Raw genomic sequence first — 26,402 nt, 5'->3', positions numbered from 1 at the left:
TGGTATACTCAACCAGCTTTTTGAAACTGATAAAATTACTATTTTACTCACTGTTTTCCAAAATAAAAGCAGAGGTGTATAAATGTCTAATTTTTATTAGACACAAAAGGTAATCAGCGTTCATCCACAGTAATCAGAGAATAATAAGCATTGAGAGGCTAAAATCAGAGGATTTAGACGATTTTCAGTTAAACAATTGCGCTAAAGGATTACTCGATAATTGGAAAATGTCATTTAACACAAGGCCGAAGAATTGTGAACAATGACACAGATCAATGTGTCAAACTGCCGTAGTATAGCGCCAACTACTGCTGAGAAGAACTGACTCGTCAGATTTTGTTTGGCAAATTGGCTGATGTATTAAAGTACACTATGTTGTTACTGTATATGTTTAATGTATTATATGTTACTGTATATCATTTATGTATCTACTGTACTTGAGTATTTATTTTTCTGACATTTTATTTTTACTGTACAACTATAACTGAAAAAGACTATATGTACTTTCTACTTCTTACTACACTGTCAAAACAGACTTCTTATTTTTTCCAAACTTTATGTATGATGGAAAAAAAATCTTTAAAAAAAAAAAGACGTAAAACTAGATAGAGGTATAGTCAACCGCGTTTGAGAGCGTAATGAAATGATAGCAGCAATGATGCAACAAATTCGGAGAAGCAAGATATTCCCCCTCCATGTCCTGATTTAGAAACATTATTTGATGTTGTCAGCTCCAAGAATGGTTTGTAGAGAATGCATTATGTCTTGTGCCCGTTTAAAACCCACCAGCCTGTGGTATTCAACAATTATGTCTAATCTGAAGAAACATGAGTTAGTAAGGTTTGTTTTCAGTTACCATTACCTAATTTAGCCATTTTGTGTCAGTTAGGACACAATCAAGTATTAATGCAAGTTCTTAAGAGGATGAAACTATATTGCTATTTTACGCAGCCCAAGCACCAAACTGGAGACCTACGTCACAACTTCCGCCCTGCTCCTCCTCCTCCCTCCCCCAACTCCCTCCCTCCCCCGGCATCGCTGGAGCGACTCTGGCTGCCTGCTTGCTTGGCTGCCTCGCAAACCAACATGGAGTAGTAGCGCGAGAGATGGGGCTCTAGCGGGGCCACCCCACGGCGACTACGACGCGATTTTTACTTTATAATCATAACAACCACCGTCGTGTGGATGACATTTTTGGGGGGTGGAAAGAGGATAAAAAACGACAACCAGCCAGCACCTGAGGGCGAGTCCATATTGTCCAGCAAGGCGGGGGGAGGGAAGGCTTGCGTCGGACTAACCACTACCTGCTGGCCAGCTGAAAAGTTGGAGGATATCGGGAGGATAGGAGTTCGACATTTGCAATCGAAAAGCAGCTGGCTTACGAGGAAGAAGGTGACGAGAGAGGATTGGGGGTGGGGGGGGCTCGCACCACATACAAGAGACTTCCATAAGGATATTTTGGTGATAAATGTGGATTTGTAGCGGGGATCGACGAGATGACGAGGCCGAAGAAGAACGCATCCGCCGCGCTACGTGACCTGAGGTGAAGCGAGGAAACATGATAGAAGAAGAAACACACCCCAACGAGTAAGTAGCCATATACAAACCCCCACCACCGCCACCCCTACATTTTACCCCCTTTGCGGTCTCCCACTGCACCCCTTTTTCGTGCTGAACTTGGTCTCGACTTTTTTTTTTTTTTATAAATACCTTCTCTTTAAGATGATCAAATATACCAGAATACTGTAATAATAGTGGGTTCGTGGTTAGCTCGAAAGGGCCACCTTGTGTTTAAGAAAACCGAGGAGGTGGTGGAGGAGGAGGAGAAGCGTGGGTGTTTCGGAAACATTTTGTGAACGGATCCCTGGACAGCAGCCCCCCGTTTTACAAACACTTCACCCGGCTGAGCGTGCTTGGAGCTCTCGCTACGTCAAATCAAACAAAAGCGAGAAAGGCCACCGTGTGGTCCTATCGGCCCTTGTGTTATTTTGTTTTTAGCTCCGTGTGTGTGGTGCCTCAAACAGAAAGGGGAAGTCTCACAGGATATAAGATATCCGATACGCCTCATCCGCCATGTCTTTCACAATCGCGCCTCATTAGCATATCCCCATTCATAAAAAGCTCGGTTTGAAAATGAGCCTACTCTATGTCACTAAGCCCACATTTAGCAAGTTTGTGTTGGTTAAAATCGCGTCAAAATGCATTTAAACGCCTCGTCTCCGTGAGCATCCACGAGGCTTCTCGATCGAGCCAACATGGAGACGTTTGTTATGATCGTTCGCCATTTTGGCTCTGCGATGTCGATTAGTGTATATGTGTTAGTGGGAACTTGCATTTGGGAGGGGATAGAGTGGAACAGTGCAAGGGGCCGAATGGCATCGGAGGGGGATGTTTGTGCTGCGGTAGCGTGATGCCAGCCTCATTCATAAAAGCTCTCTAAACCTTCCGGAGTTGTCTCCCCATTCATGCCCACCGGCCGCACTCGGCTCGGCGGGGAAATGGTGACAGAGCCACAGCTCTTTGGAAGGTGACTTCAGCGTTGTAGCCTATGCTAAATTATTAGCACATCCAGTAGTTAGCTGTAAACTAAATGTTTCAGCATCTCTAACACGTATTCGACAGTACACGTATGTAAATTTATTATTTACATTGGATATCTATAAATAATGATTGAATTTGAGACCAAGTGAAGCGTTTCTATAGTAACTTGACATGCGCTCGATCTCCAATACACAGAACAGTTGTTGTTTTTTTATCTTATCAATACTGGAATTAGAGATTAAATGAAACATTTCCCACCTACGTCCCTGAGCTACCTTGTGCACATATTCAATGCGAGTGAACAGAAAATGTCAACAGAAACCCAGGAACACATACAATAATGTGTTGTGTGCGATTCATGAATAACATTTGGGTTTAAATTAAATTGGTTAGCGGGCTTGACAATTGTAACAATTTTTGATTGTATTTTTTTACATTTAAATGTCAAGTTGCACAAAATGCACCCCTGCGATCCTTAAATATTGTGTACTATGTAATAAAGTTGAAAATAAATGTGATTGACTTCTCTTGTGAGCTAGCTGGAAAATGCTAAAAGAGACCCTTTTTTTAACGTAGATGTCAAGATATTGTTACACAAGTCTTCCCTCCAATACACCAATAACTTATGTATCTGTGCTATACATGTTGTGAGTTATCTCATGAGCTAGCATGCCAGTAAGCTTTCATCCGAGTAAACATAGAAAATAACATACTGTATTAATACAGTACTAATTGTTGACTTGTTGAGGTTATGTCCTGCCTTCCAAAAACATGTGTAGTAGGTTAATTTAAAACTCAAAATTGTCCATAGGTGTGAATGTAATGCTATGCTCAGACCAAACACAGAGTAACCGTATCTAGTGGTAAGAGTGTATGGTTGTTTGTTCTTATGTGCCCTGCGATTAGCTGGCGACCAGATCAAGGTGTACCCTGCCTCTCGCCCCAAAATAAGATGGCATAGGCTCCAGCACACCTTCAACCCTAGTTGAGGATAAGTGGTACAGAGAATGGATGGTGTTTTTCTCACATCTGCATGATCATGCTAGTTAATGTAGCGTACATGCTAGCAGTGTTTTTTGGGGGGCCTTTAACCAGTAGAGTAAAACAATAGGGGCTTTTCTACCATCAGAACTTTTGGAGAACTTATCAATTTACCTTGGTAAAATTCAGTTTGCACGTTTATCCACCACCAACAATTTCCAGGGTAATTAAATTCTCCAAAGGGCATCCGAGTACCATCTCAGCAGCAGGGTCTTGCTGAGCCAGGCTGGAACTTTGAGGAGGCGGGCTGCACTGACCAAGGCTGATTGGTTGGTCAAATTTGGGTGTGTGTTGTTTTTACATCGGCTGGGCTCATCAAACTCATACTTCATCAAACTCATTTGAATAAATTACCAAAAACTACACTGTGGAACCACAATTACAAATTCCCTCTGGAATTTTTACAACCAAGAACTCCCTTTACCCGGAACTCAAAGATTCTGGGCTTGTTGGTGGAAAAGCAGCTAATGTGTCTCCCAATGCATGTAAACACCATCTCATGCACTATTACAATAGCTATAATAAGGGTGGATTAACAACTTTCAAAAGATATAACAGACTGGCACCTCATGCTGATGCTTACATTTCACAGCACTAATGGATCAAAGACAATTAAGAAATAATGCAAAATAAGTCTACCATAACTATATCTGCTATTCATATTTATTCTTTGCCTGTAATTATGCCTGTTGACATTCATCCGAGGTCAGTTGGCATCTCGCAGAAATGCAATCCACTCCCCCCACCCCAAACAAAAAAGCACTCATCACGTAGCAGACGCTCGAGTTAGCAGGTCTACATGTTCACCACCCACCACAACCGCCTTGCTAAGATTGTTCTGTTCCTCATGTTTATATTTGTCAGCATTTGATATCGGGACTATAATAACCCCTGTTAGGTGTGGAATTTGATGGCGGGCGACCGGTAATAACTGTCAAGAATAACACACTAAATTTGTGCCAGCGGCCTTTGCTAAGTGCACTTGAATAGCCTTGTTTGGTCATTTACGACATAGCTAAGTTGACTTCCTCAGATGTCGTCTTTGAGGAATTTCCTAATACAACCGAACTCAAGCCCAACCGTGTGTGTTTTTTTTCTTCGTTAAAATAAATATGGAAATAGGCTACACATAGACACACAGATGATGATTTTGTCCTCAGAATGTGACATAATGCCCCTCCTAAATTCAATTGTGACGTGACGTCTTTCTTTGCATTCCGGTCTATTGAGTAGCCATTTGGACTGACCTTGTATTGATTCTCCTTGTTGAGGCAGGGTTAAAGCCTGCTTTCAGGCCACCAGGTAATCTTAACATCACACACTCAAACTTATTGGCTGATGTTAGTAAGTTAGCAGCATCCTAAAGGTGATCTAGTGGCCTGTCTGTTCACAAATGGACAGTTTTCAATCGTCAGATGCTTCAAATTGACCCAGGAACATAATTTCTATTTCAGAGAAGGAACCTAAGTGGAGGGTTAAGGACATAAGGCACTGTATACATAACACATAGTATCTTATTGTGCCCATCTGCCCATAGTTTGACTGTTTTCTGTTGTCAGATGCTTTCAAGCATTTCTGAAAAGTTTCACGAACCTGTTGTTGTCACAAAAAAACAAAAAACTAGACCTCAATGTACTCTCAACATAACAAATTCAATCTTATTGGCTAGTGTTATGAAGTTAGAAATTTCCTAAATTTGACGCAGGGGCCCGCCTGCTCGCATAACCATTGAAGCAAACCATTTTCAGTGATCTGTGAGGCTTGAAAAATGATTGGGATAAGTTTAACAACCAGACATTACAAAAAAAATCAGATACCTTAAAAAATGTGTGTGGACTGTGGATATAATATATTAAGTGTATAATATATAATAACCACTTTGAAGCTTTTTGGGTAGCACTAGCAAGTTGACCTACAAACCGTTAAAGCAAACTGTTTACGACCGGCAGGTGCTTTCAATTAGTGTGTATGTAGGATAAATATGACTGATCGGAAATTACAATATTTTAAGAAAACTGGATTTTGATATGATATGATCAATGATATGACATTTGTATAGTGATTGCAGACTACCAGGTATGTTATTAAGTCACCAACTTTTACACAGACCCCCCCCCCCCCCCCAAAAAAGATCACCGTACCGTTTTAATGGTTCAAACACAAAGAAGACATTAGAACAGTGGATTTAATGATTAAGGATAATTAAGACTGTAAAAATAACTTCTGCGGACACCCTGAAAATAACCCAGAGGAGACTCGTCTTTCAACATGCATTGTTAGAGATATGCTGTGCATAATTAAAACACCATGTCAGTAGTGCATTCCAATCAATTCTATGAACTTAATAAACCATGGTATTTCTACCCCCCCCCCCCCCCTCCACTATCATGTGGAACAGATCCATGGTAACAGTGTTTCCTGTGTTGTACTCGTCGCAGCGTTTATATAATAGCATGAGCTGTTTATATCTCAAGAGCAAACAATGGAGCCTGATTGTTTGTCCTTTATTATTAAAAAAAAACAAAAAACAATTAATCTCTGCTCATCAGCTGACGGGATGACCGGGATTTTAATAATAGCCAAAGTTGGTTTCAACGTCTTCAACACTTAACAGCTCAGCCCTTGGTTTGACGTCCCGCCAGGGTGGTGATTGATGTGAATAAACATGGTTACCTCCGCCACAATCACAATGTACACGTATCATGTGCTCTGCATTTCCAGCCCCGAAATCCCCCCCTTTGGAAATTCTCTGCAAGACGAGGCAAATAAAATGTATATTTTGATAAAGCCCTTTTTCCGGCAAATATAAAACAGTCAATTAGTACACACACACACACACACACACACACACACACTCCAGGTTATTTAAGCGCAAATAACTGCTGGAAATCACATCAAATATCAGATGGCTGACTGTTATGTTCCTAAGCGCCACCACAAGTGAAAACCGCAACATTTGACTGTTGATGTAAACAAACGTGACAAGCTATCAAACGTAAGGAGAGCGATGTTATGGGATTGGGGTACAACAGTCTCACAACAGTGTATTTTCGTCACTTTAAAAAAAAAGGGACATGGACCCTTAAATAATAGTAGGTAAAAATGCTGTATGTAAGTTTATGTTTATGTGCCAACGTCCTCGTAAAAATGTATTTTTAGCATTTTTTAAAATGTTCACATATAGACCATCTGAAACTGTCTTTGTGTTTTAAATGCTGTACTCAAATTAAAGCTGGTGTTACACATCAATGCCCAAAATTTAATTTAAAAAACAACATTTTCACACATAAAAAATTAGCTCCATACAGAGAGAGAGAGACACTCAGGGCTCTAACCTACACTACTGTAACTTTTGTGTGAGTCTGTGACCAACTTTGACCACACTAGCACAAGATTTGGTCATACACTTTTTTGGGGTATGGTATGTACACTGTACAGTAGACTGTAGTTGTCTTAATAGGCATACTGTTGTTTCATATGGCCTAAATATTGACAGTGACTTAAGATGCAAAATATTTTACTGTAACACAAAGTTTGTCAGCATGAAGCAGCAGCTGACAGAACGGGTTGATTATTATATATCAGTTTAAAAGGAGACAAAAAAAGCCTTTGCCTTTATGTGAACATTACTTTGTTCAACTCAGCAGTTCTGAAAATGAATGATGTTGAATGTATGTGGCTTTAGTATTTAACCCTGCCATTGTTTTGGTTTGTGACATTCTAGCACATACTGTACCAACACTAACTCGTAGCATTCTTTTCACTTAGTTAAGCATTTTGATGTAAACGATAACCAGATGTTTTTTAAATTGTCTTTGATGTTTGCGTTTTGATTCTCCAAAAAGCATCACTACAATTCATTTACATCTAAAAACAATGTTGTTGGACTGAAAGTATTAGCCACTTAAGTATAAGAGGATATGAAGTCTTATGGAGGGTTTTGTTTGACCTTGTAAGAGGTTTAGAAGCAATCAGCTTATTTTCCACCTTTCAAAGGATCAGACGTTAAGAACCACCACTTCCTGTTTGCATTATCCGCAACACACTCACTACCTTTACCAATATACGTCAGGGATTTTTAAAATGGGTCTGCAAAATAATTTGCAAATTGCAATAGATTTTTATGTTGTAACTGTTCAAAAAGTGCACACCTAGATAGGAAGGCAGCCAATAAACCAATTAGCTTTGGGCCAATTAAAAGCGCTGATATGATTGTGAGGCATTATCACATAAATCTGACATTTCTGCATGAAGTTAATTTAGAATAAAAGCTTTATTGTTACAGGAATAAAGAATTTTTTGTTTAGAACAAAGCGTATTTATTTGAATATAGTCCTATTTTTCAAGAACAAAAGGTGTTGTTTGTTTCTCTCGAGAAAATAGTCTATTTGTTAGAGAATAAATAAAGCCATCTTCTCCAGAATTAAAAGCATATTATGGGGGGAAAAAGTTGTAGTTTTAATATTCTCTTGTTCATTCTTCCCTGTTAAACTTGACTTTAAAATCATAATATTGTGATTATCGAAGAAAAATTACTTTATTGTCATAAGATTGCAAAATATAAAATATGACAATGTGTATTATGTTACAACTATTTTTTTCCCCTCAAATTGGAATTCAAATGTTGCCTATTTTCATTAGGCGATTATGAGTGGGGCCGGGGTCTGTGAAAATTTGTTTTTCAGAAAACCCTTGTTCTACATTTTATGACGGTCACCTCATGCGGCATCAATGCAGGCCCTGTCAAGCATGTCAACTGTAAACGCACCCGACTGAATGAGAGACCTCTCTGCTTAGACACGTGAGCGAGTGTTCCATATAAGTGCATCTGATTGGCAGGAAGCCGATCACGACGTTCCCCCGGGAGGCATCAGTGTCAATAGTTGGGAATGAACTTGCTTCACCTCGCTCTCTTTTTTTCATTTGCAGTGGGAATAAGGCAGCTTTTCATTCTATTTCTTTTTCTTAAAAGTGTGTAACGTTTCGATGTAGGCGCAGTGCCTCACAACATATACTTGATGAGTAAACACAGATTCTTTAGTCATCATTTTCAAAGTGTCTTTGACTGTCGTGATAAGGTGTCAATAAAAAAAAAATCAATATTGATAATTGATATTGTAGACCACGAAACATATAAGATAAGCGTTCTAGCCACTCGCTTATCTGGAAACAATTACAGTGCTGCTCAGCCTCTGGCAATGGGATGTCATGGTTTGCAATATGCTTTTGGCTATATATCAATCGCGTTAAGTATATAATTCACAAATGAAAAATTTAATAATATTTACTATACAGTAAAAACAGTATTACAAAATGTCCTTCTTTTCAAGGGTTGCATGCGTGTAGGTCATAGGTGTCAAACTCCGGTCCTCGAGGCCCGCAGTCCTGCAGGTTTTGGAGGTTTCCCTCTTCCAACACAAGCTGATTCCAATCAGCAGGTTCGTTATCAGGCTTATGCAGAGCTTGCTGATGAGCTGATCATATATCAGCTGTGTTGGAGAACCGAAACATCCAAAACCTGCAGGACTGCGGCCCTCCAGAGTTTGACACCTCTGCTCTAGCATAAAAAAATATATAAAAACATATAAATACGTCTTTATGAGCATGGTAATATTTTAAATAGAATGTATTTATAAGTTTTTGGGAGCAAATGAGTTAATGTATTTTTTAAATGTCTAAGATTTTCATTTACAGTAAGTAATCTGATTTACAAATCATATGAATCATCCTATTTCTTAAACACAACATATTTTATTATATAAAAAACAGATATAATAATTTATTTTAATAAGAAAATAAGAAATCTTACTTGGTAAATGGGCTGCTGATCATATATCAGCTGTGTTGGAGAACGGAAACATCCAAAACCTGCAGGACTGCATCCCTCCAGGACCAGAGTTTGACACCTCTAGTGTAGGTAATGGTGTGCGCCATATGTCAAGCATGAGCCGCCTACACACAAAATAAAAATGTTAAATATTAGCAATGCTGTAGATGGTAAATTCGGATCAGTGAACTTGCTCAGGCGTAATTTTCTAAGTATTTTATTTTATTTTTTATGTTTGCATGATCCTTCCCATTAAATGAGCTTTGTTTGGATGCTTTTGGAGGGTGTTTGTGGGTTTCGGGGTACGCCCAATCATACACTCAATGTGGCCTTTTTTTTCTTTTTGGGGGGGTATTTTGTAAACCATGTTTTCATTATGACCACCTTTCATTATGCTTGTACACACTTGCACAAGTGTGATTATTTTTAAATTTAAGTTTTAATCATGTTTGAATGATTCTCTTCTTTACATGGGCTTAGTTACTTTTTAAGACGCTTTGGGTGGAGAGGGGTTGTAACCATTTCAGTCTTAGTGAAGTGTAATTTATTTTTTCCTTTTCTTTTTTATTGTAAATTAATAATGCTTGTATGATCTTTGCCTTTAAATGGGCTGAATGTAATTCTGGGAAAGCCAAATATCGGGACTGTATTCAAAATTTCAATATTGGAAATTAAATATCAAATATATCAAGACATACAAACACGTGCCACGTTGGTTAAGATTTGAGCCTGGCAACACCGCAAAACAATGAGAGCGCATCAACCAGGAAATGTCACCACCACTTCCTGCTAGCGTGGATTCGAGGTGTGTGCTCCAAGCGGCGTACGCTTTGTGCGTATGCATGCTTTGGTTGATTACATCAAGGAGTGGCCCTTGTCAGCTCTTTTCAGAGGGAGGAAGTGTCGCCGCCTTTATCACACAGGACAAGCCTTTTTTTTAATCATCACAATCAGTCAGTTAGATGCCACACATGACAACCTGACGACTGGCCATCCCTACTCGCATTGCTGCACACTAATCACATCTCCCGAAAATTTTCTGTAAATTGGCGCATAGCAATATAGCTGCGATGTATTTGCTGGAGTCCCACGTGTCCATTCACACAACCTATGCCAGCTGCTCAAACGAACAGGCCAAACGAAATATTGGCAATCGTGCACCATGGTGTGGTGCATTAGGTTGTTAATGGCAGAAGCTCAACATGCCGATCGACCTTCAACCTGACGACGGCGAGGGAGATTAAATAAGATGATGTGATTTAAGAATTTTCTTTACTCTTATCAGCACAGCTGCCAATGAGTCACATGTATTCCACCTTTGCTATGCAAACACATTTGACAACAAAACAAATAGGAAGCAGGAAAACGTGTGTGAACAAATGGCAAGTTAAAACAGCAGAGGTTAGACTTTTTCTTGAAAATCGTCAAACCTGGTATTGAACTACAGTATTTTAAGAAGTGCCAGTAATTGTTACAACTAACAAGCAAGGTCTACTTACATAAAACAGTGAATTTCTCCCTTACGTTGTGGTCAACTACCATTTGGTATTTGGCCATAATATTAGCAAAGTGAGGCTGTGGGAGTGTGCCTGTGACTGCATGGCAAATGAATGATACCTGGTCAGTTACGCCTTCTGTCTGAGATTGATTGTTTTTCTTCTGGTGCAGTGGTTTCTTCAAAACCTAATTAGAGGTGTGGGATGGGGCCAAAGAAAGCAGATTTTTGTTGTTTTCATATATCATATTACTAATGTATTACTGTGAGGTCATGTGGAAAGTTAATAAAGTGATTCTTTTGAAAATTGCAAATCCCCTTTTAGCTTTTTCTTTACGCAAAAAAAAACATGTGAGGCATGGTTGTAATTTAGCAATTAAAGACTGCTACATTTTATATCTAACTTTTATCAAGACCTTATATTCACACTTTGAGTTGAGAATTTTGCCTGTACAGTTGTCAATTACTAAAGGTTTAATGATTGCAACAGTTACATTCCAGGAATTAATTAGTTCTACTTTGAAAGCTGACATTAAACTTTACATAAGTTGTAACAATTGACGAACAAGGTCGAGAAACGCACATCATATTTCTCTGGAATGAACTGGCTTCCCAGCCCTGCAAAAGTTTGCATGTGTCCATGTATGTTTGTCTGCGTATTGGTCCAGACCATGCGGTGGCCGCTTCCGCCGCCGTGTGTATTAAAGTAGTGCTCGTGGCTCTTCTCTGTGTGTTCCCACCACAGACTACAGGGCCTGTCAGCGGACGGGGGCTCTAAACACGGGTCACAAGACTAGACCGAAATGTGACATTTTCACGTCACCGACAGCGCTGATAGTCGCTATTGTGTATCTTGGAGCATGTGTGCTTATAGAGAGGTCTGGATTTTTTTGCTGTTTTTGCTGCATGTGGGTGGCCTATGTGGGGGCCAACCTGTCGCACATGTGTTTAAAGTCTACCAAAAGTTGGCAGTGTGCAGCTTCACCTGAAACAGCTCATGACGTCGATCAGAACCGAGCAGTAATTTGGAACGGCAAAGTTTCAGGATGTCGAGCAACATGTGGCATTGTGACTAGGGCTGGGTTTGAAATATCGATATCGAATCGATATAGCTTTTCATAGCCCAATATCAATTCATAAAACCATGTATAGATACTTTTAATAAGGCTTTTTCCGGTAAACGAATGTGCCTGAGGCAAGCCCGTACTCGTTCAAAACCTCGTGTGAGCGTTGTTCAAATGTGCCCTTCTGTTATTCAGAGTACCCCAAAATGAGCCCAGTGCTTACAAAGAAAGAGGAACTGCTCAAGCATAAGCTGCTCCGAACTGTTGATTGCTATATAACTTTAAAAATGGACTGCGTTTTAATGCAAGCAGATCGCATCGCAGGTCTCCCTCTCGAAAAATACACACATGCAAACACACACTGTTTAGACAGATGCACTATGGAAAAGCTTTTCTTTTTGCAGTAGAAATAATGGCTTACCCTAACTGAAATTCTGAGTCACATTGGAGCCAAAAGTAGAATCCTGATCGTTTACTGTGCCATCTTGCTGCTCTAAATAGTAAATAAGTCATACTATACTATAACTTACACAAGACTACGGACTACTTCTTCTACTTCCATTTGATGGTTGTCAAATACTTTTGGTTCATTAGCACCCCCTTCTTTAGCATAGATACCTATGGCTATGAAGAAGGCCACTGGCGGTAATGCATAACTTCTTCTTCTTTCTCATTGCAGTTGGCAGATGCTTTTGGTGCATTGCCGCCACATCATTAAACGTGTGCATGCATGTGACAGTAATTAAACCGCACATTAAATGAAAGAAAAAGCGAAAGACTGAACACAAATACCCCCCAAAAGAAGTAAGGTAAGAAATTGGACATAAAAACACAAAATGTGGATGCATAATTATGCACTATGACTGTGTCTCTTATGTCAATTTGTTTTTATTTATTTATCAACCACTGGAACCTTAGCATAAAAACCGCCACAAGAATGTGAATGTCGTGATTTGGGTTAGGGTTAGTGTTAGTGTTTTTGCCACTTTATTTACATAGCACTGTAGTTGTAATTGATTTCAAATATTATTTATTTTTGTGATCAGGGGCGGCACGGTGACTGACTGCTTAGCACATCCGCCTCCCAGTGCAGAGGACATGAGATCGAACCCGGGCTTCGGCCTTCCTGGGTGGAGTTTGCAGGTTCTTCCCGTGCTTGCGTGGGTTTTCTCCGGGTGCTCCGGTTTCCTCCCACATTCCAAAGACATGCATGGCAGGTTAATTGAACACTCCAAATTGTCCATAGGTGTGATTGTGAGTGTGGATGGTTGTTTGTCTCTGTGTGCCCTGCGATTGGCTGGCAACCAGTTCAGGGTGTACCCTACCTACTGCCCGAAGCCAGCTGAGATAGGCTCAAGCGACACCCCCCCCCCCTCCCCCCGTGACCCTTGTGAGGACAAGCGGTTAAGAAAATGGATGGATGGATGTTTTGATCAGGTCATTTTCAACGATTAATGTAACTGCATTGGATTCAATTGTAAATGTAAATATTCATATTTTTACTAATGCACCAAGTAAGAGAAAGAAGTTTCTACTATTTGCAAGTCTTCCAAATAAAAGTAAAATTGGTGCATGAAATCCTTAACTGAATTGAAAATCAATGTGAATCGTGAATCGAATCGACTCGATTTTGGAAATCTGAATCGATACCCAGCCCTAATTGTGACTGCTGGCTATTAGGCCTTTTTAGACAATCGCAAGGCAAAAAATAAATGATTTTTCAGAAAAGGCACAATAACGTTATGCTCAAAGAGGCTTCTGCTTGAATGTGCATTCAATAATTAATCGATTAGCGCACCGGCCACTATTGCTCTCCTTTCCCAAATGTAACGGCATTACAGAATTACAGTATTTTCAGTATATTGTAAAAAAAATAATTATTATTATTTGTTGCATTTTCAGGCTACCCAAGCTATTTATACGATCTGTCGTTATGACTGAAGACAGCTTCAGTTAAGGTTTTAGGAGAGGGAATGCTACTGTATATGTCAATGGACGAGAATGGAAATACAGATGATGCGTGTGTGTGGGCGAGGGATGAAGAGGGAAAGGGAGATACAGAAGAGAGAGGTGTTGATATATAATTAGCTTACAGACAGTCAGGATTTGACGTATCTATGCACGCGTACACATACACACACAGAGCACAGGTGGTGAAACTGGTAGAGCGGCTCCCTCCCACCCACGCACATTCATAAAAGTAACTGAATGACAGGCTGGCTGACGGCGTAGCGACAGACAAACAGTGGAGCGCCGTTCCACCCACCGCTTTGCATGTTCATTTTTAAAAGACACACACACGCACACACACACACACACACACAGACTCCCCATGTGTGTCCCCATGGAGGGTGGCGACTGTCATGTTGGAATATGACGACTCCTTTGTTTTGTACTGGTGAACTCTGTAGACTAAACTGTCGCAGGTTCTTCCGTCTGTGTGTCAAACAACTGCTGATTTTTTTAATTATTTTCTTTTTTGCCATTTTGAGTCGAATCTCCAAAATGGGTTCTGTGACACTGGTTGACTTCCATTTTGTTCAACTTAGAAAATGATAGAAAGTCAAATAACGGAAGGAAATATTTTTTTAAGTCACAATTTACAAGCCTAGCTGTTATCCAACTACTACACCAGTATGGGGTGTGTTCCAATATGTGAACAATTGACAAAAATGCAAATGTTAAGAAATTAAATTTTCAATAAGTTTGGCCAATTGGAATATTATCAAATAGAATTGCGGACCATGCATTTGGAATCTGTGTCCTCAGTGGGATTTACCTGTTTTAACCACTTTTAATACCACCACTGTCACACTGCAATTATAGCAAGCATCCATACTATACAAAAACACAATAAAACAGCATGCAACTATGCCACAAATACCATGGGAAGCAGTTCAGATTTTGTATTTATTGACTAACATGACAAAAATATAAATGTAAATACTCACCAGAGATGCCAGTTATTAAATGCAATAATTTGTGCAGATCACTACAGATGTGTTTTGCTAGTCAAAATTGGCTTTAACAAGTTTTGCTCTGACCAGCCCACAGGTATGGGAATTGATAAGAATTTAATGATGCCATTATCGATGCTTCTCGCAACAAAGCTAACTCATCACTCGTTATGTTAGATCTTTTTATATTTCACCATACCTTGTTGTATTACACAGCCCTAGTTTTGCATTTTTTTAAAAGTATTCTCCCCTTTGGTAAAATTAAAGGTTTGCAAGTATTCCAAGTAGCTCCGGTAGCATCGTTTGCATGAAGTATAGCCAAACTTTAGAGTGTTAATGACCTTGACGGACGCCGGGTTGGAAAAGTTTAGAAGCAAAATACTGTTTCGTGTAACATCAGCAGAGGTAGGTAACGCGTCACAGTTACTTTGTTTCACTTACTCAAATAATGTTTGGAATAAATTGTACTAGTTGCCAAAGTAGTTTTGATGCAACATAAGTTTTACTTGAAATTGGTTTTACTCCATTATATTGAACTGCATTGTGTTTGCTACCTTTATTTTTATCTATTTTATTGTTTGCACCATCAGTAGAGATAATTTCCGAGTAGTTTTTTTGGTCATTTGAATTTTCATTAGTTCATTCATGGGGGTTGTCGTGTGACAATGATGATAATAGAACCACAATTATAAAGGTAAAAAAAAAATGAGATTCTTAACATTAAAGGAAAAAAGGGTAAAATAGTGTCTGTGTTAAAGGTAATTAAAAATAGTTACTTGTGTACATGCATGTGCGTACAACACCTCCCACTTCGTTAGAGCCAGGACGCGGCAAAGTCGTGACTGCAGACGCCCTCAAACATTTGCCAATGTGTGGAAAGCAAACTTGAGGCCGGGAAAAGATGATACAGTAAACTCCTGTGTATCGTGGGCATATGTTTCAGACCTACCTGCAATAGGCGAAAAGCCATGATACAAGACTATATAAAACACTTTTTTATACATAGTTTTACCCCTTCCAACTTTAAACACATTTTAGATTATTTAGTGCCTGTTTTCACTCTCGCTCAGATGCTCACACAGTTCTCCAAATAAGAGGTGAAAGCATGCTTGCTTTAAGACAGTGGTTGTCAACCTTTTTTTGATCGACCCTGGAAGAAAGAATCAAATGTTGCAATAGCTGATCAATCGGGCCAAGATTCTAACTGTTATTCTTGTTGTCATGTTGCAGTGACAGCTACATCGTGCGTGTGAAAGCGGTGGTGATGACGCGGGATGACTCGAGTGGAGGCTGGCTGGCCCAGGATGGGGGCGCCCTCAGTAGGGTGGGAGTGTGCCGCCTGCGGCCGCCTGAGCTGCACCAGTTACCACCCTCTGGCAGCTCCCAGTTCCTCATCCGGGGCGAGCGGCTACGGGACAAACAGGTGATGGATTTTTCTTGATTTAGTCGTTAATTAATTTTTTAAACATGTCTTCTATCAAAGGTTGCCAAGCGTCGGGAAATTTCAGTTACATTTTTCTGATAGTTTCAATACAAATACTCATGTATTGCATGCGTGTTAATCTTGACATGGACACCTGCAATTTATAGACAAATTATGTACATTTGTTTTTCATTTTTACATTAGTGATTGTATCTTACATTTAGGTGTGCTCATCAGCCTGGAAATTATGGTGCATAACCTAATTAAAAGCCAACTTTTACTTTGGGAAATTCCTGGTTTACTTCAATTACCTGTAATTCCTATGGAAAGTTTTCATATTTGAAAATTCCTGCAACCCTTCCCCTGACTGTCGTCCGTTTGATTGGCAGGTGATCATGGACTGCCCGTTGAGGAAGGACTTGGTGTACACCATCGCCACGCCCACCTTTCACCACTGGAAGGTGGAAGACCGGAAGTGTGGCCTGTCCTTCCAGAGTCCGGCCGACGCCAGGGCTTTCGACAGGGGAGTGCGGAAAGCTATTGAGGACCTGGCGGAAGGTACGTAGCGCCTTTACCACTAACACATGCTAACAACATTTATTTCATCTAGCCTAAAAATATGTGGCCATGCTGCACAAATAGGCACCCTCAGTTACTGCCTTAGTTACTGTTTTTCAGTTGATTGTTTTAGATTTTTGAGTGAGAAGGGTTTACTACTGCGTTACGATAGGTTAGTGTATTAGCGTATACACACACACACACACACACAGTAAAACCAAACTACAGCATAAGCATAGACAATTACATAAAGTGTAAATATGCTATATTAGAGGTGTATTGAACAACTCTGTTGTCCCTGAATCTATTAGCTTTTTGACTTTTTAGCCAACCGGATACTTTGTGGGAACTTTTTGGGAAAGGCCCTTTTTTGTTCCCAGTGCACAGAAAGTCTTCCCAGGAAAGTTGTGAAGCTTTGTTGCGGATTAATTGCATTTCAATTCATCCCAAAGGAGAAATTTAATTTGGAGTAAATTGAGTTACGAGCTCGTTCATGGAACAAATTTAACTCGGAAATAGAGGTTTCCCATTACTTCTGATGTCAAAATAACAATCAAATGTGTATATGTTGAGGTGATCACTGATCACGTATGATTCTCAGTTAGAACTGTCCTCTGAGGGAGTGTTGAGTTTTTTTCCCCTTTTTCCCCCATAGGTTCCACAACCTCCTCCACAGCACTCCAGAACGAGGGCGAACTGGGAGACGACGACGTCTTCACCGTAAGAGTGTTTTCTTTTCGTTTAACTCAGGAAACACTAGAGCTGTTTGCAGTAATAAAAAAATAATAATAATTTAAGTTTGAGCGCTTGAGATGGTCCCTCCCCCCACCCTCCCTGAAACCCAACACTGAGAGCAGCAGGCAGGGTCAGAAGGTTACTTCCTGTATCCTACCACCTCCCTTTACCCCCACCCCCACCCCTTCAACCCTCCCTCCACCCACTCCGGCAGCTTAAAAAGAGAGCAGCAGCTAGCAAACGAGCGGCTCGCAGCTGTTTCCCCGCTTAGTGCGAGGCGGCTGATTTACGAGAGGAAGTGCCTCGTGGGTTCATCTTTTGGACTCGGGCTGTCTGCGACAGCCAAGACTAATAGGTGCTCTGCTGGGAGTGTACCGCCACCGCAGAGATGCACACAAACACCCAAAAAGGTTTCTACAGAGCTGTCACGGGACTCCACAACACTTGGATTTGCGAAATCTCGGGATGGTCATTCAGAGAAATTCCCTTGGGACATCAATATATTTAATAACTATTGTACTGAATTTTTAAGCGGACAGCCAGTGCTTCCGTAACTTATAAGTTTAATTGGTTCTGTGATCAAACACATTTACTCATATCAAATCTATATCCCCCATAGGAAATGAAGTGTCATTAATCTGTTCCGCCACCAAAAACACAAAAATGTTTTCATGCACTTTTTAAATAAAGAATAGAATAAATAGCATTGTATTGTGAAATATAAATAAATCATAATAAAAGTCGCTCGCCTTTTTTCCCCACTACACTCAAGTAGCAGCGTATCTGAAGTTTGCTCGTAACTCCAATTTTGGCCCACAACATAGCAGGAATAAAGAAAAAAATCCATTAAGCGGCAGCTCGACATACAGAACTTGTCTCTCAGAAAAAATAGTCCTATTTTTTGTTTTTTATCATTGAAATATAGTACTATAGTATTTACCTAAAGGATGAGTTAACTGCCATCTTCCAAGATTGACTACTTAGATTGACGGTTTGTTTAAGCTGCCAACTCGTCGGGTCTTAACTGTTTCTACCCTCTGACGGTTGCCGCCAAATACTGAATGTGTGAAACAGGACAGTACACAAAATAGCCTAGCTGATAAGAACAAATTAATCCTTAGTTCAGATTCTAAACAACAACAATATTCTTAATAATCAGTGTTGGGAATGTTACTTTGAAAAAGTAATTAGTTATAGTTACTCATTACTTGCTTAAAAAAAGTAACTGAGTTAGTAATTGAATTACTTCACAATAAAAGTAATTCGTTACCAGACAAAGTAACTATTTTCACTACTTAAAAAAAGTTTTATATCCAACAATTATGGATTTTTTATATTTTTAAAATATATTATTATTATTATTTTATCTTTATACAAGGAATTCAAATTACGTCCAGGCTATATAGGGTGTTTTCATTTATTTTTGTGAGTATCACAAATGCCTCACTCCATAATATGACACCTCATACAATAATTATAATAATAATTCATTAAATTTGGAGTGGTGATGTATGTTCTACCACTGCCAGTTACTACAGCAATCAGAATAATAACACAAATAAAACAAATACTGGATGGATGGTGATTTGTGGCACAAATGTCATCTATAGGTAATTTGTAGACAGTCCTAGCCAGTCCCTCCAGGATTTCCCGGGCATTTTTTATGATTGTTGCGGGCTAAAATAACCAATAATAGATCAAAGAAATTGCCAATGCTATTAAAATATACAGTACTTAATGCTCTCATGGCCAAAATCACAGTCATAACTATATTTACTCCTCAGAATCATCAGCTTCCTCTTGATCTCTCTGAAAAATCATATACTTTAGTACACATTCAAATATGAGAGTATGGTGATATATCTTCAGTTTATAATTCTACACATTTAAAGACGTGTTTAATGATTGATTTACGACAGTAAACTGCCCAACTCTAGGCTTAACATGCATCATTCACATACAAATGTCACTCAATCGCCTCCATGAGTGTGAGCCTATTTCTTTCAACACTTTTCACATGTTTAGCACTCGTGAAATAAGAGAAATACAATTGTTGGCGCTATTAATTACACGAGGCCCAGCGTGTCGCTATGACGTACTGGTATCTTTTATGCTGTTATGGTGCTTGTGGAGTCGCAATATGGCTCTTGGTGGAACATGATTGTCAACAAATCGCTCCTCATGGCGGCCCTTTTTTGGCAAATCTCGACTGTTATTTTTGAGTAATGTCACTCTTGTCAAAGTTGTCAAACCAGTTCCAACCCAACTATTAAATTGAACAACAACTAAATTGAATTGTGAGAACTGAATGTGATAATATATAGTAGTTGAATTTTCAGTGAGGATCAAATATAGTTTTAGAGAAACAAAATTAAATTTCATAATAGTACATTCAGTTTCAAGTTTATTGGGCTTCAATTCTAAACTCATAAATCAGATTCAGTTATTAAATGGAATTATGCAAATTTAACAACACAAATTAAAATTATTCAATGATTTTAATTCATTTTAATGCAATCATTTACATTTAGCAAGTGATATGTAAAAAAACAAATCAGTTTTTAGTGGAACTATTTCAACCCATAAATGTCATAGACAGGCTAAAAATGCTACGCTAGGAATTAGTGTAGATTATTAAGTGACTATAAACATTCAAAGAACTGCTACTTTAACACGAATGGAGCAGCAATGCATACCATCAAAGAATATAATGCTGATATTTATTCTCTCTGCTTTGTAGAAAAATGACTATTACTGGAGGAGCTCAGTTAGTGACCATCTCTGCCTCTTCTTGCTCTGAAGTGCTGTATTTCTTCTAGTAGGCCTCATGCTGCCTGGCATGTTGTGCCACAATGTGGTACTAATGTGCGCAAATCTCGAAACTGCAAAAGTATTTTGGGAAAAATGGTAACATAGACGTGTTTGTATGTCCGAAATGTTCAAGAGAAAATGTTTGCAAGTAGGGTAGTGCCCAAGTACTGTAAAAACCCATAAAAAGTGATGCTGTAATAATTTGAGAATATTGTGTTGTTGTGAGCGATGAACCATGATAAAGTGGGGGAACACCGTATTGTGATATTTTAAATTTTCTTGGCCTATCTGCTGTTCCTTTTAGCCTCCGTTAATGACCTCTCCCAAAGTTAGTAGCGTGGCGGCAGGGCTTGCCAAGTGTGCAGCTGCAGACGTCGCAAAATGTGGCAGCAGGTTTACAGTCATCGACGGTGGAAAGGGGAGGGGGGTCATAGTTCTCTAAATGATTCCTCATCGTCGTCTTCGTCCCTTTCAGAATGTCTCCTCTGTCTCTATTTTGGCTCCTTGGTAACATGTGGAGTAGAAGCGACAGAGGGGGTTTGGAGTCAATTATGGGTTCGTCCCAGGAGGTCAACGCAAAAGCCTGGAAACTAACTCGGAAGTATCCAGAACTGGAAATTGGAGAAAAGACATCCAGAAGAAAGTCTCAAACTTGCTCACAGAGTGAGCGGTCCGATCTTGTTTTGAATTAGTCGCTGCCTCGCAGGCCAGAGTACAGGTGGTATGTTTTGTTATTTTTGGCCGGCTGCTCCGCGAGGGCTTTGTAAGAAAGCAAAGAAGAGGGGGGGAGGGAGTCTGGAATTCTCAGCGTGGCAGTGTCCATGTGGGGAGCGCTGCTCAGGAACGCATCCAAGATATAACGGGTATAGCTTCATGCGCACACACACGCATATCTGGGTCATATAAATATGGCAAATAATTCATAGAGTTCAGGCCTCACCGTGTGCCAGATGGACGGGATCAAAGCGCTTGAGGTGAACAGTTTGTCCATGTGATCATGCTTAGGAATAACTTCCGAGGGCTGAAAATGACACCATGGCTAAAACAGATGTGTAATGCGAGAAATATTGTTTTTAAAGATAGTCGCTTTTATCGGATACTTGCTAATCCCTGCTAGTACAGTGGTGAGGTCATTTTTTTTCTTGGATACAATACATTGTTCTGCCTTTTTTTGTTTTTGCTTCGACTTTATTAATTTGAGATGCAAGCACTTTATGGTCATTGAACTGAGCTCACCTCACAACAAGCAACAACAATACTTCCAAAAAAGAGCTGCCACTTGTGGTTGAAGGTAACTGTCAAACTAAACATACAGAGAATTAACATGCTTTTAAAAACAACCACACTTTGCCTTCCGCTAGCTTAATGCTCACTGATGATGCAAAATGCTATGGATAGGCTAACTTCTCATATGGATAGTCACGAAGGTATTAAGAGGGTTTTGCCTATGGGTGGGTTTATTACACTTCTTCACTATCACTTAAATTGATAAATTTTAGCGAACATGGTTTAACAAGTTTTTGCATTGCTCTCTTGCATGATAGCCCACATGTTTTCTGGACAAGATTCCAGAAACCCCAAGCTGAACCTGGGAAAATATGGCCTGCGTTCATGTGTTTACCAAAGCTGGTCAGTGTTTTTGACCCGTATGATGCCAAAATGTTAGACCCCCAAAATCTAACACCGACATATCCTGATATATTATTTCCCGTCACAAAATGTCCCGTACGGATCTCATCCCCAAATACGTGCCCATCAGCTGGGACACGGCGAGACCCGCTACAAGCCTGCGACTGCTGAGGCTGACCTCTGGTGTGCCTGTCTGAAATCAATCTGCCCGCGTGCTGCGTGGCCAGACGTGTGTGGTGTCTGGCCAAGATTTGTAGCAGAGCCCTGACGGTCTTTTGGCAGAAAGGCCGTCAGGAAGCGGGTGACGTGAATAAGCAAAGTGGATTGAACATACGAACCCGGCATCAACACTGAGGACTTAAGACAGTTAGAATCATGTTTTTAAAAAATGCTCTTTTTGATTGACTGGAGGCTGCATGATGGCTTTCTCAGCATGCTTCCATAGGGAATTCCCTTCCAGAGCAACTATCATGAAAACCATCCTCCTGGGAGCTGTGGGGAATGTCAGCTAGGACTAATCCCAGCCAAAGCCTTTTGTCAACTAAATGAGCTTTTTGCCTTTTTAATGCGATCCGACCCCAAATGGTATGTCCTACTAATAGATGGACTAGCCATTGTTGACAGATGTCAACTCATTCAATGCTAGCAATTTTTAAAGCAGCCTATCCCATAATTGCCAGCCATTGATGACTGATCTTTGAGGATCCACAGAATATTGTGTTCTTTTGCAATATAAGCACCGAACATCCCAAAAGAAAAGTACAGTATTATCTCATCTTTCACCAGAAAAAGCATGTCTAGCATTTTCTGTTCTTTAGTAATCAGCAGCATGTGTTGATTTTACCCAAAACACACATTTCTGACCAAATTAGCTTTTTGTGAAAATAAACAAGTCAAGCAAAACACTGACTTCACCACTGATATCTTCTGCTTTTCTGACACCTCAAACCAGAATTTTTTTTCTAGATATACAACTCAGAAACGTGAGCACACTGATTATGTACATTTGTGAGTGAATTGGGCCACGATCATCATCATCATCGTTACAGTATCATCATCATCGTTACTTATTCCGGTATACTTTTTGTGCCATTTTTGTTTGGTGGCATGCCTTGATATCTTGGCTTAGTAAAGGTTTGGAAACACTGTACTAATACACTACAATCTCAAAGTCAAAAAGTGAACAGCACTGTATGAGTTTTGATTACTCTGACTCATGAGGTAGCATTAGTTAACCAGCTCACCTGCAACCCGAATTTAGACAAGCGCTATAAAATGGATGGATGGATGGATGGATGGATGAATGGTTGTCTCCTTTAAGGGACTATTCCAAAACCCTTTGATTCCATCGCTATGGTAACCAACCACATTCCTATGTGTTGTGCACCGTCCCTAAAGCCATTAAGGACTACCTGCTTGGTTTGACGGTTCAGTTTTTAGGCAGATGCGTTGAAAAGTTTGCCCCCGTTTCCAAATGAGGAAGCCAAGGACTGAAAAACAAAGCTGTCCTTTCCTGTTTTTGCCCAATCAGAGTGGAGCCTTCCTGTTTTTGTTTGTCAAATCGCGACGTCCCCCTCCCGGCGACCAAGTTTTTTATTTATTTTTGCATCCAATAACATCTCAGACGCATCCTGTGTTTGTTTGTCCTCCTCCTCCCTTCCTCAGAACGCCACCGACAGCTCATCCAACTCCTCCTCTCAGAAGCTGGAGAGCTGCCTGCCGCCGCTCGAGTCCTCACCTCTTCCGCAGAGGCACAGGTGCATGCTGGGATATCGCCACAACCTCCATGAATCATACCGGCTCTCGGACCACTACCTGCTGGACCAGGTTAGAATTTTGTTGAATCCCCGATAAGACAAACTAAAAAGCTTTTGTTAGATTGACTACCCGTCAACGACCCAATTTTGGGTCCCAATTGAACAGTTGAGAATCACCGTCTTAAAGTATTCTCTCTTTCCACAGCCTTTGTCCAGGCTTCCCCATGTCACCTTTCAGGAGGATGAAGAGATTGTTCGCATCAACCCGCGCGAGCGCAGCTGGGAGCGAGCGGCCGACCGTGTCGGCGAGCGCCTGCACGCGCGCCCGTCAGACCGCTCCTGGCTCACGGGCTACGAGGATTACCGCCACGCCACCATGCGCGAGAAGTTTATCCACATGGAAGACACCGAATCCTACGTCCACTTCGCCAAGACCGAGGCACATAAGCACGACTACACGTACCCGCTGGCACCCGCCCTGGCGCCTTCAGACTCAGACCCAGCCCTTGGACCTTTTGCTGTTAAGGGCCACCACGGCGGGTCCTATCGTCAGGGCTTTTCCGTGGTCTCCACCCAGCCTCGGTCCTTCCTGCCCAGCTCCTCCCTGTCCACCAACGGGTGCAAGGGCCGCAAGGAGGACGGCCTGGAGCGGGCCCATTGCGAGCACTGTGGTGAGGCCTTCTTGTTGGTGGAGAATAGGCGGGGCCGGTGCCAGGACGCTCCAGACCCCGTGCAGGGTTGCGTCCGGCGGGTCAGCTGCATGTGGCTGGCGGACACTATGCTCTACCACTGCATGTCCGACCCGGAAGGGGACTACTCTGACCCGTGCTCCTGCGATGGGGGCGAGGGCAGCCGGCTGGGCACGCGCTGGCTGGCCCTGCTGGGGTTGTCTCTGGTGGCGCCCTGCCTCTGTCTGTACCCGCCGCTGAATGCGTGCCACCGGGCAGGCCTGGCATGCGGTTGTTGCGGGGGTCGACATAAGGCCCTCAGCTGAGAAGACTGACGGGGAAAAAACAGAACCCAACGCAAGCACAGGGAAGGACATCGGAGAACCGCTTAGGTTTCACTTGATCGCCTGAAAATTCCTGGAACTGAAATAAGCCAAAAAGTCGAGAATAAACTGGTGCATTTTCTAAGAGGCCTGGGAAGATAAGCTCCCCCTAAAGGCAGACACTTGTCTCGTCTCTCCATGCTCCATTTCCGGGCGAGAGACAGCACTCTTTTTCAGGAGGCCTTTTATTTTCTGTTTTTGTTTTATAGCTGAACATATATGTATCACATATGCAGGTACTTTATACTTTGTACACCAACTTTGGCATCAGAGAACTTGAATTACAGTGTTCCCCCGTGAATACGAGGAACGACCCCTGCTGCAAAAAATATGCCGTCCACAGTAATTGACGCACCTCCAAAAAGCTTTATAATCGTCTGTAGATGCCACAAGATGGCGGTAAAGCACTACTTGTCTATTAGACAGGGCTATGGCTTGACTACATGAAGCTCCTTCCTTCACTTCAACATACTGTAGTTCCTTGGCACCAAAGCAATACTTTTACATGAAATATAGGCTTTGGCCTGAGCACAAAAACAGTGAATGAGAGTTCTGCAGCAGATAACAGATGATATGTTCCAAAAACTAAATCAACGAATATGCGGGGGAATACTGTATTCTATTATTTACGTGCCTATTCCGGCATCCCTGTTCAGATCGAGACACTACACCTCAAATGTAAAAGCCCACATCCTACCAATCAAAATAGCCCAAAGATTTTATTTATTTTCTCATTGTACTGATCCACCAGCATGAAAAAAAAGTCATTTTAGCTTTGTGGGTCACTTGTGGTGCCTCCAGTCACACTCACCAATTGTTGTTGTTGTTATTATTATTATTATTATTCCAAAAGGTGCCTCAAATATAATCACCAAAATCCAGAAACCCTGCCAATCTTGTGAATTCAGCGTCAGAAATTTGTGTTGTTGTTGTTTTTTGCTGCCACTTGCCTTAATCCGGAGCAAAGATTTCCGTTGCATAATTCGTAAAGCGCAATGAGAAAATTTGTTTAAAAAAAAATTTATGTTTAAAAATAACTGATCTGCGACGTACAATCGGCTAAGGCCACATATCACATTAGAGGAGCACCAACTCAAAATCACAAATCCCAACAAACTGAATTTATACTGTACATTTGTGACCACTTACATACGTAGGCAGGTGGCAAAATACTGACACATTTATCACAAGTGTTAGCATTGCTTTCTTTGTGCTTTAAAAATTATATTGTGTAATTTTTGTGATCTTTAAAAAAAGTTTCCTTTGTTAAATCATGCTAAAAGCAATACTAGCACTGTGCCATAAGTGATGTTTCAATTTTAATCTATCAAGAAGTATATGCAACAATTATGCGCTAATCAATACATCGGAAGGAAATCAGCTGTGACACATTGCGCTAGATACTTATGTGACAAAGTGAAGCTATAGAAGCACATGCAAACATTCATCCATCCATTATGCTTATCCTCACAAGGGTCGAAAAATGTAATTATTTGATATGATTAAGGACATT

At 40.7% G+C, this 26,402-nt stretch overlaps 1 protein-coding gene across 1 annotated transcript in view; it reads left to right on the top strand.

The window, feature by feature from the left end:
* The first annotated feature begins 1,035 nt into the window (after positions 1-1,035).
* Positions 1,036-26,402, top strand: part of spred2b (sprouty related EVH1 domain containing 2b) — a 26,319-nt gene continuing 952 nt past the window's right edge. The window contains exons 1-6 of the mRNA XM_086093577.1: positions 1,036-1,587; positions 16,156-16,348; positions 16,738-16,906; positions 17,562-17,626; positions 23,747-23,908; positions 24,044-26,402. The exon at positions 24,044-26,402 is cut by the window's right edge and continues 952 nt beyond it. Of these exons, the coding sequence (XP_085949703.1) occupies positions 1,559-1,587; positions 16,156-16,348; positions 16,738-16,906; positions 17,562-17,626; positions 23,747-23,908; positions 24,044-24,832 (1,407 nt within the window). The 5' untranslated portion in view covers positions 1,036-1,558 and the 3' untranslated portion in view covers positions 24,833-26,402. The remainder of the gene's footprint in view (positions 1,588-16,155; positions 16,349-16,737; positions 16,907-17,561; positions 17,627-23,746; positions 23,909-24,043) is intronic.

Source organism: Leptonotus elevatus, chromosome 13, assembly GCF_054856555.1.
Source record: "Leptonotus elevatus isolate MCC_2025b chromosome 13, RoL_Lele_1.0, whole genome shotgun sequence".
Classification (NCBI taxonomy): Eukaryota; Metazoa; Chordata; class Actinopteri; order Syngnathiformes; family Syngnathidae; genus Leptonotus; species Leptonotus elevatus.
This window is presented reverse-complemented; position numbering and strand designations above follow the sequence as displayed.